The sequence below is a fragment of the Coffea eugenioides genome, chromosome 10, assembly GCF_003713205.1.
Source record: "Coffea eugenioides isolate CCC68of chromosome 10, Ceug_1.0, whole genome shotgun sequence".
In the NCBI taxonomy this organism is placed as follows: domain Eukaryota; kingdom Viridiplantae; phylum Streptophyta; class Magnoliopsida; order Gentianales; family Rubiaceae; genus Coffea; species Coffea eugenioides.
Window position 1 is genome coordinate 17,233,873 of NC_040044.1, and position 14,065 is coordinate 17,247,937.

Genomic DNA, 14,065 nt, shown 5'->3' on the forward strand with positions numbered 1-14,065 from the left:
AGCTAAAACAGAGGGCTATAACTTTGATGAAGACTACTTAGTCCAGTTCTCATCCTAACTAGGTCAAAGTTACCAAAACAACCCCAGATTTTCAGTTCGAAGCTCACTGTGAAATTCAACTAGCAGTCCTGATTCATTCAATCATATCTCAGCACACACAACTCCGATTCAGGTAATTCCAAAGCCATTTGAAAGCTAAGATACAACTCTATAATTATTAAGAAGACATTAACAACCAAATCATAGTATTCCTGGTCAAACTAACCAATTACAGAAGCTGATTATCAGTTTCGGACAGAAACAGGGCAGCAGGGGTATTTCGGTCTTTTCACAGGCTACGTTACTCCGATTGGGTTGAAATTTCACAAGAAACTATAAAACATAATTCTATACAACTTTTATGTTTTGTGCTAAGCCTAATTCGGCCTTTATTCTCTACAACTTTCATGTTTTGTACTAAACCTAATTCGGCCTCTAACATTATGAACTGGAACCGAGCAGAACTGAAGTTGGAATTTCCAGAAATCTGGAATTTGGGCTATTAGTGCATACCACTACTTTTCTTGCTTCATCCTTTCATTGTTTTCCTCTTAACCAACATGCCAAGTGTTAACTCTAACTAAAACCATGAATCAAAGCTGTAACAATTAATCATACACATGGTAGGCCACTTAACCAACCCAACTACCACTTCACTAATTCAAGAGATTTAGCCATAGGAAGCATCCATACAACTTCTAGTTTACCCTCAAACCTTTAAATACTTAATATAACACCATAAAAGCAAGGATTAATGATCACATACCTCTCTTACAAGTTGATTAAGTCACCCAAAACAACCACCAACCAAAAGCTTCAAGGCTTGAAGATCACACACTAGAGTTGGATGGATTTCACTCACTAACTCACTCCTTCACTTTTGATTTTTTTTTCCTAAGATTAAACTAAGAGTAAAAAGCAAGAAAATGGAGTTTCTTCTTCTCCTTTGCTGCTCCAAGATGGCCGGCCAGCTTATGAAGGAAATGGAGCAAAAAAAATGGTTTTAATTCATCAAATTCTTTGGTCAAATAAGTTGCATGGTTGGTGTCTTGCCACTTGGCAGCATCTTGGCCATTCTCTCACTAATCTTTGCCAAATCATGTTCCTATCCTCCAATTCTTTCCCTTATCTTACTAACACCCCTTAAATCTCATGTAAAGTCCTAACCACATGAAAAAGAATATTTGGAGATAAAGTATATGGTGAAATAAAATAATACTAAGCCAATGAAATATTTTAATCGCGTATACTAGAGTTTTAACTTATAATCACTAACTTATTATTATCACTTCAAATCATATAATATTTCCTCATTCAAAAGTCACTTTTACTCACCAATTGAACATCATTAAGATCAAAGAAAAGGTGTCTTAGTCACTTACCTTGCAAACTCAAGAAAAGAACCAACTTAACACCTCTTGCTTCCAAATCATTTCACAACTAACCTCACTACTACTCAACTAAGGGTTTTTTATGGAGAATTTGGAAATTTAAACGGTTGATTTGCTAGATTGAGCAAGATTGGAGCAAGAAATTTGAGAGCTTTTTCCTTTCTTTTCTCTTGAAGATGGCCGGCCAAGAAGCTTGAAATGGAGGGTAATTTTGGGTCAATTTTTGTTTAATTGATAAAGTGGTGAATAGTGGTCAAAACCCAAGAACCAACCACTTCGCGACACCTAGCACCTTTTTAATTCAAAGCTATCCTTTTGTCTCTCTATCCTTAATCCAACTAAGCAACCTCTACTTATCTTCCAACACCTAGTAAATTAATTCCTGTATACAAAACTTAACCTAATTGGTCGAATTTTATCGAACTTACCGCACTAGTGGGTCCCACATCCGGTATACACTCTTAAAATCTTATAAACTAACTTATACTAGAAAAAATGATTTCAAAACCATCTTTACTCATAAAAATTATTTTCACAATTTTTTGAATAAATAAAATATGAAAAAGCGTGCAATTAAAAGAAAATAAAACCTAGCAATTAAGAAAATTACGAGTTCTCACAAAGCTCGTTAGCGAGTTCGAGTATATATATATATATATATATATATTATTTTAAGTATACATATATTTTTTTATATTTTTATTTTAAGTATATATATATTTTTTATTTTTTATTTTAATAGTAAAATGACATATATATCCTTAATATTTTATTATTTATTAAGAGAAAAATATTATTTTATTTATTTTTTAAAAAATAAAAATAATTATTTTTTATTTTTTTCGATCTCGAGCTTGAAATTGTTGGCTCGTCGAGTTCGAGTTCGAGTTCACTAAAATTATATCAAAACTCGGCTCGATTAGGCCAAAACTCGACTCGACTCGTCTCGTTTGCAGCCCTAATGTTGGGACATCAAAGTTGAGGATAATCTTCTAACCTATGGTTGGAAAAAAAATGCTATGATAGCATGTTATTAGTCCAGACTATATTCTCACAATTATGAACGAATATCGAATACACATATTCGATGTCAAAATTGTAAAAGTTTCTGCAATATAAAATAATAACTATAAAAATTACACTTTCACAATTCAATATTATTCTCATATTCTGCTACTTCAACACATATATGCTATATTCTTATTAGAGGTGTCAAAATGGGTGACTTAAACGGGTTTGGATTAGTTAAAATGGGTAATAGATATAAGTGAGTCAAACTATTTATACTCATTTAATTATATGGGTATAAATGGGTAAGTCAATAAATGAATTGGGTAACCAAATTATCCATTTATAACCCATTTATTTTAACTTTTTGTAAACTCATTTCAATTTATTTTTACAAATTAAGTTATCAATTTATACCACCCTTTGCATCCATCATTAGTTTTAAATATTTACTTATAATACTCAATAAGTCTAATTATCAATTTTTTTCATCCATACTCTATGTTGCAAAATTATATACTATTTAATAATTGAACAATAAAAATATAAAAATTTAGACAAAGTACTATAAAAGTTAACATAAAAACTTAATTCAAAAATTTTGAACCCCTAACATTTTTTGTGTGTAAATTTAAAATTTCTTTTTTAAAAGGTAAGAAAAGAGGTTAAAACTTGTCATAAATTAGTAATGTTGAAAAATGAGCAAGTTAACAAACTAATAGAAAATAAAATGATAAGATAAAATCGACAAATAATAATAATAATAAAATAAAAGTAATTAATATCATGACAAAATGAAAAATTTGAAAAAATAGGTATGGGGAAAGAGAGGAAGTTTGGAGGAAGACAATTCTAAAGGGGTTGATTGGATTTGATGGGTTATCCAATAATACCCATATGCAAAAATTTAAGATATTCATACCCATCTATTCATGGGCAAGTATGAGTAAACTTTTAGATAAGTGGGTTTATTTGCGCACCTATAATTTTTATTCAACATTAAACTACATTTTATACAATAACCTACCGACAATTCTTTCCAATTATCCTCATTTAATAAAAAATAATAGCTCACAATTATTTACATATTATAAAATTATTTCCTACATCAATACTTACAAAACAAACTTTACAAAATATAACTAGACAAACACATTATTAACACGGGTTACGTACACGCACCCTGTGCATAGCGCAGGCCCCATACTAGTAAAAGATAAAATTGACGGAGGGAAAACTTTTATAGCTATACACATTTTAAGTGCCATCAATTCTTTCAAAATCAAAAATTTATGAAAAGAAATTGTAAGCCATCTTATCCTTTTCAATTTTTTGGAAATACTTAAATGTCTAGAAAATAATGTTAGTAACTAAAGTGATTGTATCAGTATAATCTAAACGAATAACGTGATAATAATAATGTAGTAATGCTATAAAATAAAAGGGTATTTTTGTTTAAAATTTCTTAATATATTGAGTTGAATTAGTTATGGGGGTAAAGTGATTAAAAAATAACGTTAAAGGATAAACTGATAATAGTGATATAGTTTAAGGGAGTAAAGTGATAATAACCCTTGAAATAAATTAACTATAAAACTAGTTAATTTCTCTCCCTCTCCTTAACCAGAGCGGGGAAGCTTTTGACGTTTTATAACAAACAAGAGGGGAGGTCCCTACATTTTTAAAATTAAGAGGAGAGGCCCTTCACTTTTCCTAAAACTACAGGGGTGGTTAGCGTAATTTAGCCTTCTTCTTTTACTTGGTCAAAACGGCGTATCCTTCCTGGACCATCTTTCATACCTCAAAAAATAAAAATAAAAAAAAGAAAAATGTACGGCAAAATCAAAACCTTCATTCTTAAGCAAAAACCACAGAAAGAGATACCCTGTCCTGCGGTATTCCTAAATAATCAATAGCATTAATAAATCTTGACATTATCGCCATAATCTCTTTTTCCAGCTATAAAAGAAGATATTTTCTCATATAAAAACACCCAAAAGTGATGAAGAAAAGCCATATCTTCTTATTCTCAACAGTTTCATTAACCTTTCTTCTGGTATTCCTGAGCTTTCCCTCAATTTCAATGGCTGATTCAGAAATCCCATCATCATCTGAGGCCAAGGTCCACATAGTTTATACCGAGAGACCCCAAGATCAAGAACCTGAGGATTACCATATCAAGACTCTTTCCTCTGTTCTTGGCAGGTCCAGTTTTTTTTTTCCCCCTCTTCAAAAGTTATCTCTTTGTTTTATGTTTTGTTTTTAATGGAATTCTAGCATGGAAATTATGCTTGTGTTTTTCTTTTTGTTTATTTTTGCATTGTGGTACATGGGTTTGATTATCTTATGCTGATTCATGTGAAAATTTTGGAAAACCTGAAAATAAATTAAAAATAAAATCAGTGAGGAGGCTGCAAAGAAGGCTTTGGTGTACAGTTATAAACATGCTGCCAGTGGGTTCTCTGCTAAGCTGACTCCTGGACAGGTTGCTGAGCTCTCAAGTAAGTTTTTGGTGTTTTTCTTGATTTGATTAGTAATATACGTATATTTTGTGCTGCTTTTCTTACATGGTTGTTATCATGATGATCGCGGTTATATTTAATATTGTTGTTAAATCTTACAATTTTTTTGGGAGGGGATTGGGGTTGGGGGAGAGTTTGTATTGTAAAAACCATTTTAAATGGACATATATGCATCAGGATTAAAGGAATTTTAACAAATTATTATGGATGATGTTTGTTGAATTATGTTGAATTATGGGTTGATTGCCTTTTTGAAATGGTCAATCTAAGTTATGATTTATGGAAGCATTTCATTTAGTGGATGTTATGGATTCTAAATATTGATCTGAGACTTGGCAAGGAAGAATGCTTTGACAAATAGTGCTTGATTACGCTCTTTAACTAGACAGGTTTTGAATTGTTGATCACACAAGGAAGTTATGAATCTATGGTGTTTATTTTCAGTATAAATTAAAACTCTTTGTGTTATGAGATTTGTGTCCCACACAGTAGGATGTATCTGGTTTTTTGGAATCCATGCTATTCAGCAAGATTTTGATTACCTCTAGCTTCCTCCACTGCTCAATCTTAGTTATATGAACCAAATGTGAAAAAGTTCTCTCAGATACTTTCACTCTTCTTGGAAAATTTGTTCAAATTCAGATTTCTGCTTAGGATTGTGGCGTTGTCTCTGTCCTTCATAAGTATTTTTGTTGATGAGAAATATGGGCGTTCAATTGGCCTCTGTTTAATATGAGCAGAAACCTAAGGTAATGAAATAGTGTCACAGTTCTGTATTGTAGATACCATAAGAACTACTAATAGCTGAATTTTTTTGATCAGGCAAATACTCAAATTGACTTTTCTAAAGCAAAATATCTGCATGATGAGAAGTTACAATAATTAATATTAAGTTTGAGTTTTGGAATTTGGTACATGTTTTCCATGTCATGATATGCTTGTACCATTTTTCTTTATCAAATAGCATCAGGGACACTAAATGAAGAGATCTTTACAACAATGCTTTATTGGTGCTTTTACTCCTGACTTGAAAGTTTGTTAGCTGACTTTGTCCTTCCATTCACCCTTATCTGCTCTTCGAGTGACAAGTGATCAGAATCTGCTTCATGAGTTCAAATGGGATATTCTTGATATTTATTTCCCTAAATTACTTTCAGAAGGGCTTAGGTGTCTTCTGACTGAATAGAAGCTTAATTGTGTGAAATAACTAAATCAGTAATATGCTATATGGTTTATCTTTGTTATCTGCATCTGCTCTGGAGAACTATGTCCTGTATTAGAATATTTATTGATGTGGTAAGTCTGGAAACACGAGTCTATTATTAGTTTGAGATTTCTGGTTGACTAATTCAAATTTTTTGAGGTGGTTTCCTACATGCCATCTGCTAAACTGTAAGCAAAAATCACATGATGAAGGTCTCATATTACATAGGAGTCCTGAAACGTGAGGCAAATTTGATTTTGCAAATAGATCAGGATTTCTTTCTTCTTATTGCTGGCATAGAGTACAACCAAAATGCTCTGGTCAATCTCAAAGCAACCTCTTGCTGCTTGTTTTCTTAGTGTGCACGAGTTAAACTCTAAGGTGCACATATTCTTGTTCAAATGCGACAGACTGATGAATACAATATTTTGGCAGAACAACCAGGAGTGCTGCAAGTTGTCGAAAGCCAGAAACTTCACCTTCATTCTGGACCTACGAAGCTGCACGTGTGAATTCATTATTGAGCTTGTTGGGTTTTCTTATGTATAAACTACTGATATAGACTTTTAGCTGCGTGTTTGAAGTGATAAGTGGATAAGTAAAACACTTCTATATGTACTACTAAGTCTTACAGTGTGGACCTTATGCAGTATGAATGTTTGATTGTACCAAATAAAAAGTAAGAGTTATTGAGAATCTTTTAAAGTATTGATGAATTAGTTCCTCATATTATGCATCTTTTCATACTTGGAATACATGTTGGTGCTTCATAGAATAAAATTGAATGGTTAAGTTTGGATTTATTTGGAAGTTGAGAAACTTGAGTTTGATATGAAGTGTATTATTTTGGGAGTTCATACGTAGTGGAGAAATGCGGAGAAATGAACCTTTTGGCAAAACGTTTTTCCTTGGAAATAGGAGTACGTGAAGAGATGGCCAAAACTGGGATGAACTTTTACTCTAAAACCAACTAAAATGCTGGTTGCAAATAGACATTATTACCTGAATTCCCAATATTGGCCACAAACTTGAGGCTAAATCTTGTTAGTAACTGGATGCTGCCTTTGTCTTTATCTGCAAATTTTGTCAAAGAGCAATGAGTGAGAGTTTTTAAGCTCATAGCTGTTTGTATTGGCAGGCAGTCATATATATAGTCTATAGAGATCTTGGTAAAGATTTCCTTGGCTTTGATGTATGGGAGTCGATCTTTTATTCTCAATACTAGCAGTACATCGGTTGATGACCTTTAGATCACGAGAGACTTTAACTTTAGTCACTAAACCAAAACTTGCTCGGCAATTAATAACAGGCTTGTCTCCAACTTAAGACAATATAAACAGTTCAAGGCAATTACTGCTTGATGATCTATTTGTGTTGCTAGTCAAAGCCACAGATGATTTTAATTATCTAATAAAGGGTGTCATGGAGTTTGTAAATATATCTATATCTAAAAAGATAACAGTTTCCTTTTTTCTGAAAAACAATAGAAAAAGAAAAAACATCTGATTTTCCATCTCTAGCTAGACTTGAGATCTTGCAACATCGTAGCAAAATTAAGTTCTCACCTTGAAGGTGAAAGGGAACAACGAGCGATGACCAGCTTGTCCCAAAGGCATGCATTGCAATCAATTATGGCTTTAAATACTTGCGATAGTGAAGCAACAAATAGTGTAGAAAATTAGAGGTCATTTCATTATCTTACCACTATAATCACAGATAACATGACCGTAGTTTATACAATTATTGTAAACCATACACCAAAATGGGAAAAAAAATGTCTCTCTTTTATTTGCTGTCAATCTGACTCTTTTTCTTCTGCACCACCTCACACCCCAGGATAAAAGAAGTACCAATACTAGAAAAGATAATTGCTATATTTAGGCCAATTAAAACAATCCCCGCCAAGTCACTCCAGGATCGTGCAAAAGTCAAAGCCCCCCACAATCCCCGCCAAGTGCTATGACCAAAACACCCAAAAGTAGTTATTTACCAGCCAATCCAAAGCTCCCGACGATATAGAATATAACAACAGGGAGGCAGAGGAAGGAGAGGAGGCAGATTGAGAGAGAGAATTCTTCTAAAATTCAAGATCAAGAAAATAAAAGTTCTACAGGCAGAGAAAACAAAAGAAGAAGGAGGATCTAATCATCATCCATGAAGAAGCCGTCCTCATCCTCAAAAGCTCCTAACAGTGTCCTTCCTTATCAAACTCCAAGACTTAGAGAACACTATAATCTTGGAAAGAAATTAGGCCAAGGTCAATTTGGCACTACCTACCAATGCACAGAAAAAGCCACAGGCATTGAATATGCTTGCAAATCAATTCCAAAGAGAAAGCTTTTATGCAAAGAGGACTATGATGATGTATGGAGGGAAATCCAGATCATGCACCACCTGTCTGAGCATCCATATGTTGTGAGGATTAAAGGGACCTATGAAGACAATCTGTTTGTTCACATTATCATGGAGCTGTGTCATGGTGGTGAGCTTTTTGACAGGATTGTACAAAAGGGTCATTACAGTGAGCGAAAAGCTGCACAGTTGATGAAGACTATCATTAGCGTGGTAGAGGCATGCCATTCTCTTGGGGTTATGCATAGAGATCTGAAACCTGAGAATTTCTTGTTTGATACTGCTGATGAGGATGCCAAGCTGAAGGCCACTGATTTTGGATTATCTGTCTTTTATAAACCAGGTATGAATATCATCTTACATTCTTCTATTCAATCTTGTCAGTCTGTTCTCTCTATCTTGCCTTGACAGAATATTTTTTGGTCAAGTACTCAAAATTTTGAGGATTTGCATCCAATCTGTTTGGAGCTTATTGACAAAACACAAAAGAAGAAAAAGCTATGTTTTCATTGCCACTATGATCACAAAGAAATGGGGCATTTTATGGTTTTTTAGTTTTGTCTGTTTGATTTTCTCTGCTTGCATCAGCCTCTCATTTACAATATCTTGAATTTCCTGACCATTATCAAGAACTGAATGCCTCTATTCAATATTTGCATTAACAAACGTTGATCTTGTTATTCCATCTGTTGTTCCGTGGAAATGGATTCAATAATAAATCATTTTCATATTTCATATCCACGTGCCTTTTTAATGTATTTTAGGAAAGCAGAATTACTTGCTTTATCCTATTAGAGATTTTCTTTCTGTTACAAGAAAAGATAGGGAAGGAGTGAACAAATTTGAGGTGAATTCTATATTGCAAAGGGATTCAAGTGATGAGTCAGATAATGTGTAAATTTTTGTTAGATGTACTGGAAGAATGGAGTAGAAATGAAGCAATACATGTGGAGAAATAGAAATATGGTCCCAAAAATTCAATAAGCAGGGCGTTCAGTGCAGTATTGGAAACTTTCGTTCAGTGGGCTTCAACGATGATTTGACAGCATCTTCAGAAAATTCTTATTTTGCGTACAGAGAATGGACATGACTATTATTTTTCTTTTCATATTGTCATCATGAACATAGCCACATAAAGAAGAAAAAAGTTTACTAGGAAGAGGTACTATTTTCTGTGGAAATTGCCTTTTGGGATTATTAACGTAAACAACATTCAGGTTACTTACACTTAAAAAAAAAATTCAGGTTACCCTCTGATTGTCATAACCAATAAGTTACCTGGCTACCAGTTTTGGAACCACAGATCGTTATATAAATGGATAGTTCTGTTGAATTTCTTCTATCTAGTTCATCAAAAATACTAAGAATGCAAAGTTGTTGCTCATTATCATGATGGTATGTTAATTATATACATAAAAGCTTTCTGACACACAATAAAAATCATGTTTTTCTTTTGCCAGAGGATATCTTCTTGATTGAATGACTGCCATATCAAAAGTTTGGGTAGTTTAAATCATCCACGTGATCTTAAATACTCTCAGTTGAAAACAGAATTTCACTTTGGAGCCTGATTTTCATGTTTATAGAATTATCCTGACTAAGAATCACTTAGACACAAAATATTCAGAAAAGTTTATCATTATCTATTAACGGTTTCACTTGCAGGGCAATATCTTTCTGATGTTGTTGGAAGTCCCTACTATGTTGCACCTGAAGTGCTGCATAAGTACTATGGGCCTGAAGCGGATGTGTGGAGTGCTGGTGTTATTCTATACATCCTGCTATCTGGGGTTCCTCCTTTTTGGGCAGGTAGCTTTCTCAATGACTTTCAATTTGCAACTCAAAGAGTAAGCTAATAATTACACTGAGAGGGTGGAGATTTTACGTTTCCTGGTACTTAAGACAGTTGGTTCTCCTTAACATTTAGCAATTTCTCAATTTACAGAAACGGATAATGGCATTTTCAAGCAAATATTGAAAGGGAAAATAGATTTTGTATCTGATCCTTGGCCTCAGATTTCAGATAGTGCAAAGGACTTGATACAGAGAATGCTCTGCAGGGACCCTAGAAAACGAATAACTGCCCATGAAGTACTATGTAAGCAAATATTTGGTGTGTTAGGACTAGTTCTTTTGACACTGTTTCTATGCTTAAGAGGAATTTTCTTTCTGAGATAGGTCACCCTTGGATAGTTGATGACAAGGTAGCACCAGATAAACCTTTGGGTTCTGCAGTTTTATCCCGTCTTAAGCAGTTTTGTGCAATGAACAAACTTAAGAAGATGGCTCTGCGCGTAAGTTTTCTTTATGTTAATGTCTTACTTCTCCAGTCAAATTCCAATGTTTCCAATAGAGAAAATGCATGTTATATTTCAATTTGGTTGCCTTCCCAGCAAACTTTTTATCTTAAGACACTTTCTTAAAGTTACACAGTTGCAACTTGCAAGTTGAGATATCTAGTTCTGGGGAGCGTTGAGCACATTCATGCGATGACCACGTCCCTGGTACTATGAGTCCTTGGCATGATTTTGAACAAATTCTGAACAGATGAATTGGCTAAGCTAATGTGCCGGATACAGCAACAAAATGTTGATAAAATAGTTTCAGCTGTGCAAGTTTTCCTGACAAGTTGAACACAATTAGAGCATGTAGACTGTCTTAAAAATGAAGAATGTGGCAATCTTCATCTTTGATGAGCTTACCTGTTTGAGAAAAGACTTAATATATGGGTTGTTGTATTGTGATATACATAAATGAGTACAAGTAAATGGTTCCTTCTTCTGTAGAGACAGAAGTAACAGGAACGATGTCTGAAATTGAAATTGGGATCAAGCAGAATTTATACTAAGTTTTCTTTGTAGATAACCCAAACCAACTCATTAATCATAGCATGGTTTTTAGTAACAGTGATAATGACGGTCTATTGGCTCTAGTTTCCAACCAAATTACTTCTCAATCTACATGATATTTTATTGAACAAGTGAAGTCCCAAGTGTTCAAAACAAAGATAAGGGAAAGCACAGGCTTGTGTTTGGACTCTAAAGAAATAGTTGCATTTATTATTCAGAATGTTGGAACTTGGTTCAGCCAAAGTATGTTGTTTTTGGTGTGAATCCCAGGTTATCTTCTCAATTTACCTCTGTGTTCATAGTCAGTGTTAACGATTTTGAAGGTATTACTCATTCTGCTGAAGCTGAATACTTCTGTAGAGTGGACACCAAAGTTTCTATGAAATGGCTTTTTAAAACATGTGTCAAGAGGCAGCTATCAGGTTTTACAGGGTGACGTGCCATGCTCAGCTGAACAATTTTGGCAATTCTGTCTTGTTTCTGCAAATGAAAGCATGCATTTTACCAACGTTTTGTTGTCAAGCTAAATTTGGAACTTCTTTCTGGACAACTTCATGTTTTAAGTTGATGGAAAGAATTTGAATCTAACTTTAATGATGATTGAAGAAGTGAAAAAGAGTGCACTCTCTTGAATTCTTTTCTGTTGATAACAACCATTTGCATACTCAAAATATGCAGCTTAGAAGGCGGGACTAGTGTCATTAATCAAGGAAATCTGATATTCTTTGTACCTTAACCTTTTATATATATCAACTTGCAGGAAATGAATGTCGAAATGTTGCTGCATTTTAATGGAGACTGCACTAATTTAATCTTTTGGAAACATTTATTTGCAGGTCATAGCAGAGAGGCTATCAGAAGAAGAAATTGGTGGCTTGGGACAGTTGTTTAAGATGATTGATACAGACAACAGTGGAACAATAACTTTTGAGGAATTGAAACAGGGATTAAAAAGAGTAGGCTCTGAACTAATGGAGTCAGACATCAAAGCACTTATGAATGCGGTACATAAAACACCTGAGTGTTATCTTGAAATCCTAGCACTTCTCTTTTGGTTACATAAAATTCCAAAACGTCAGCAATTCTCATTCTGAATGAAGAGCACTTAAAACTGATACTTAAAGGGTTGTGTCAGGCTGACATCGACAACAGTGGCACAATAGAGTATGGTGAATTTCTCGCTGCTACACTGCACATGAACAAGATGGAGAGAGAGGAAAACTTGCTTGCTGCTTTCACATTCTTTGACAAGGATGGTAGTGGCTACATCACAATTGATGAGCTCCAAGAAGCTTGCAAAGATTTTGGATTGGCTGATGGTCAACTGGATGAGATGATCAGAGAAATTGATCAAGACAATGTAAGACTCTTAAGCTATGATCATACAGTTGTTGAAACATTAATTAACTTACACAACTACTAGGTGTGGCTCTCTCAGTTTGATTTTATAAGGTTCTTTTCTCTCATGGATGTCTAATTTGAGCATTACCTATCTATTCTGTGCTGCTTAACATCACAAGACAGAAAAAGTAGAGTTCTTGGTTGAGTTTTGGCTCTTCATCATTCATTGTTGTACAGGATTTTCTGCAGTATTAATGTACCACACGCTTGAAAATCATTCCATATTTTAAATATAGGCTCTTGAAATGAGCAGTATATGCATCATATCATCATCAAAATTGATAGAGTAATTTATAAGTGGATGTTACCGAAGGCTGGAAAATCAGCCCCCTACACACACCCCCCCCCCCCCAAAAAAAATTTCTTTCACTTGGTAAATTTAGCGGCATCAAATGAATATTCAGCACCTATATGATGGCCTTATTCTCATTTCATCAGTAACTTCATGGATTTGTATGTCTTCCTATGTTTGTAGGAAAGTATTTTCAGTTACTATTCAGTCTGCAGCTATGCTGCTGCTTTTATTGGTTTCTAATCAGCGTGCAGCATTTTTCTTTAATTACTTTACTCTTTATCTTACGGTCATTTCTTTTCAACATAAATAGGACGGACGCATAGATTATGGGGAATTCGCTACAATGATGAGAAAGGGAAATGCAGGACTTGGTAGCAGAACCATGAGAGGAAATATCAACATCAGTTTGGCTGATGCCCTCGGAGCAAAAGAAAATTTGGACTGATTGAAAAGATTTCTTGTATTATATATTCCAATTGCTGAATGAATGTAAATGAAAACCTCTCTGATTCGGTCTAGTTTCACCTTCTTTTGTTACAATAATTTCTTTTTAGCTTCATCACTGAACTTTCCTTGGCTCAGATAACAGATTTTTATCCAAGACTGAACTAAACTCGTCACAATTCCGTATGCAACATGTCGTACATCCATGAACAGTTTTGCAGAAACCTATTGATCAAAAGAACTCGAAATGGAGAAGAAAAATTTCGAGCACTCAAGATGGATATAATTTTTCCTGTTTGCCGAAAGAAATTGCGGTAGTTGAATTTCCCTGATTTTGGTAATTTTTAGTTCCATTTAGAGGCTCAGCACCTACTTTTGACATTGAGCTCGCTACTGGCCTCTCTCAGTCGCTAAAATCTCTTTCTCATAGAGTCAGCATGGCTGAATTACCCGATATATAAAACAGCCAATTGCTAGGGATTCCCTACCATAACAAGCAAAATTACGAGAATCCGCCTGTAAGGGGATGTACCACGGAAGTTCAAAGTGCATTCAACATA

General features: G+C 34.2%; 2 protein-coding genes across 2 annotated transcripts; both read left to right on the forward strand.

Annotated features, from left to right (window-relative positions):
* The first annotated feature begins 4,288 nt into the window (after window positions 1–4,288).
* LOC113749709 (subtilisin-like protease SBT3.17) lies at window positions 4,289–6,891 on the forward strand. Its single transcript, XM_027293536.1, has 3 exons — window positions 4,289–4,643; window positions 4,842–4,939; window positions 6,600–6,891. The coding sequence occupies exons 1-3, from the start codon at window positions 4,441–4,443 to the stop codon at window positions 6,674–6,676; spliced, it is 378 nt and encodes a 125-aa protein (XP_027149337.1). The 5' UTR covers window positions 4,289–4,440; the 3' UTR covers window positions 6,677–6,891.
* A 1,345-nt stretch (window positions 6,892–8,236) lies between these two features.
* On the forward strand, window positions 8,237–13,620 carry LOC113749533 (calcium-dependent protein kinase 11-like). The gene is made up of 7 exons (XM_027293301.1): window positions 8,237–8,859; window positions 10,182–10,325; window positions 10,462–10,614; window positions 10,695–10,810; window positions 12,202–12,369; window positions 12,501–12,725; window positions 13,372–13,620. The coding sequence occupies exons 1-7, from the start codon at window positions 8,319–8,321 to the stop codon at window positions 13,504–13,506; spliced, it is 1,482 nt and encodes a 493-aa protein (XP_027149102.1). The 5' UTR covers window positions 8,237–8,318; the 3' UTR covers window positions 13,507–13,620.
* Window positions 13,621–14,065: the final 445 nt, after the last annotated feature.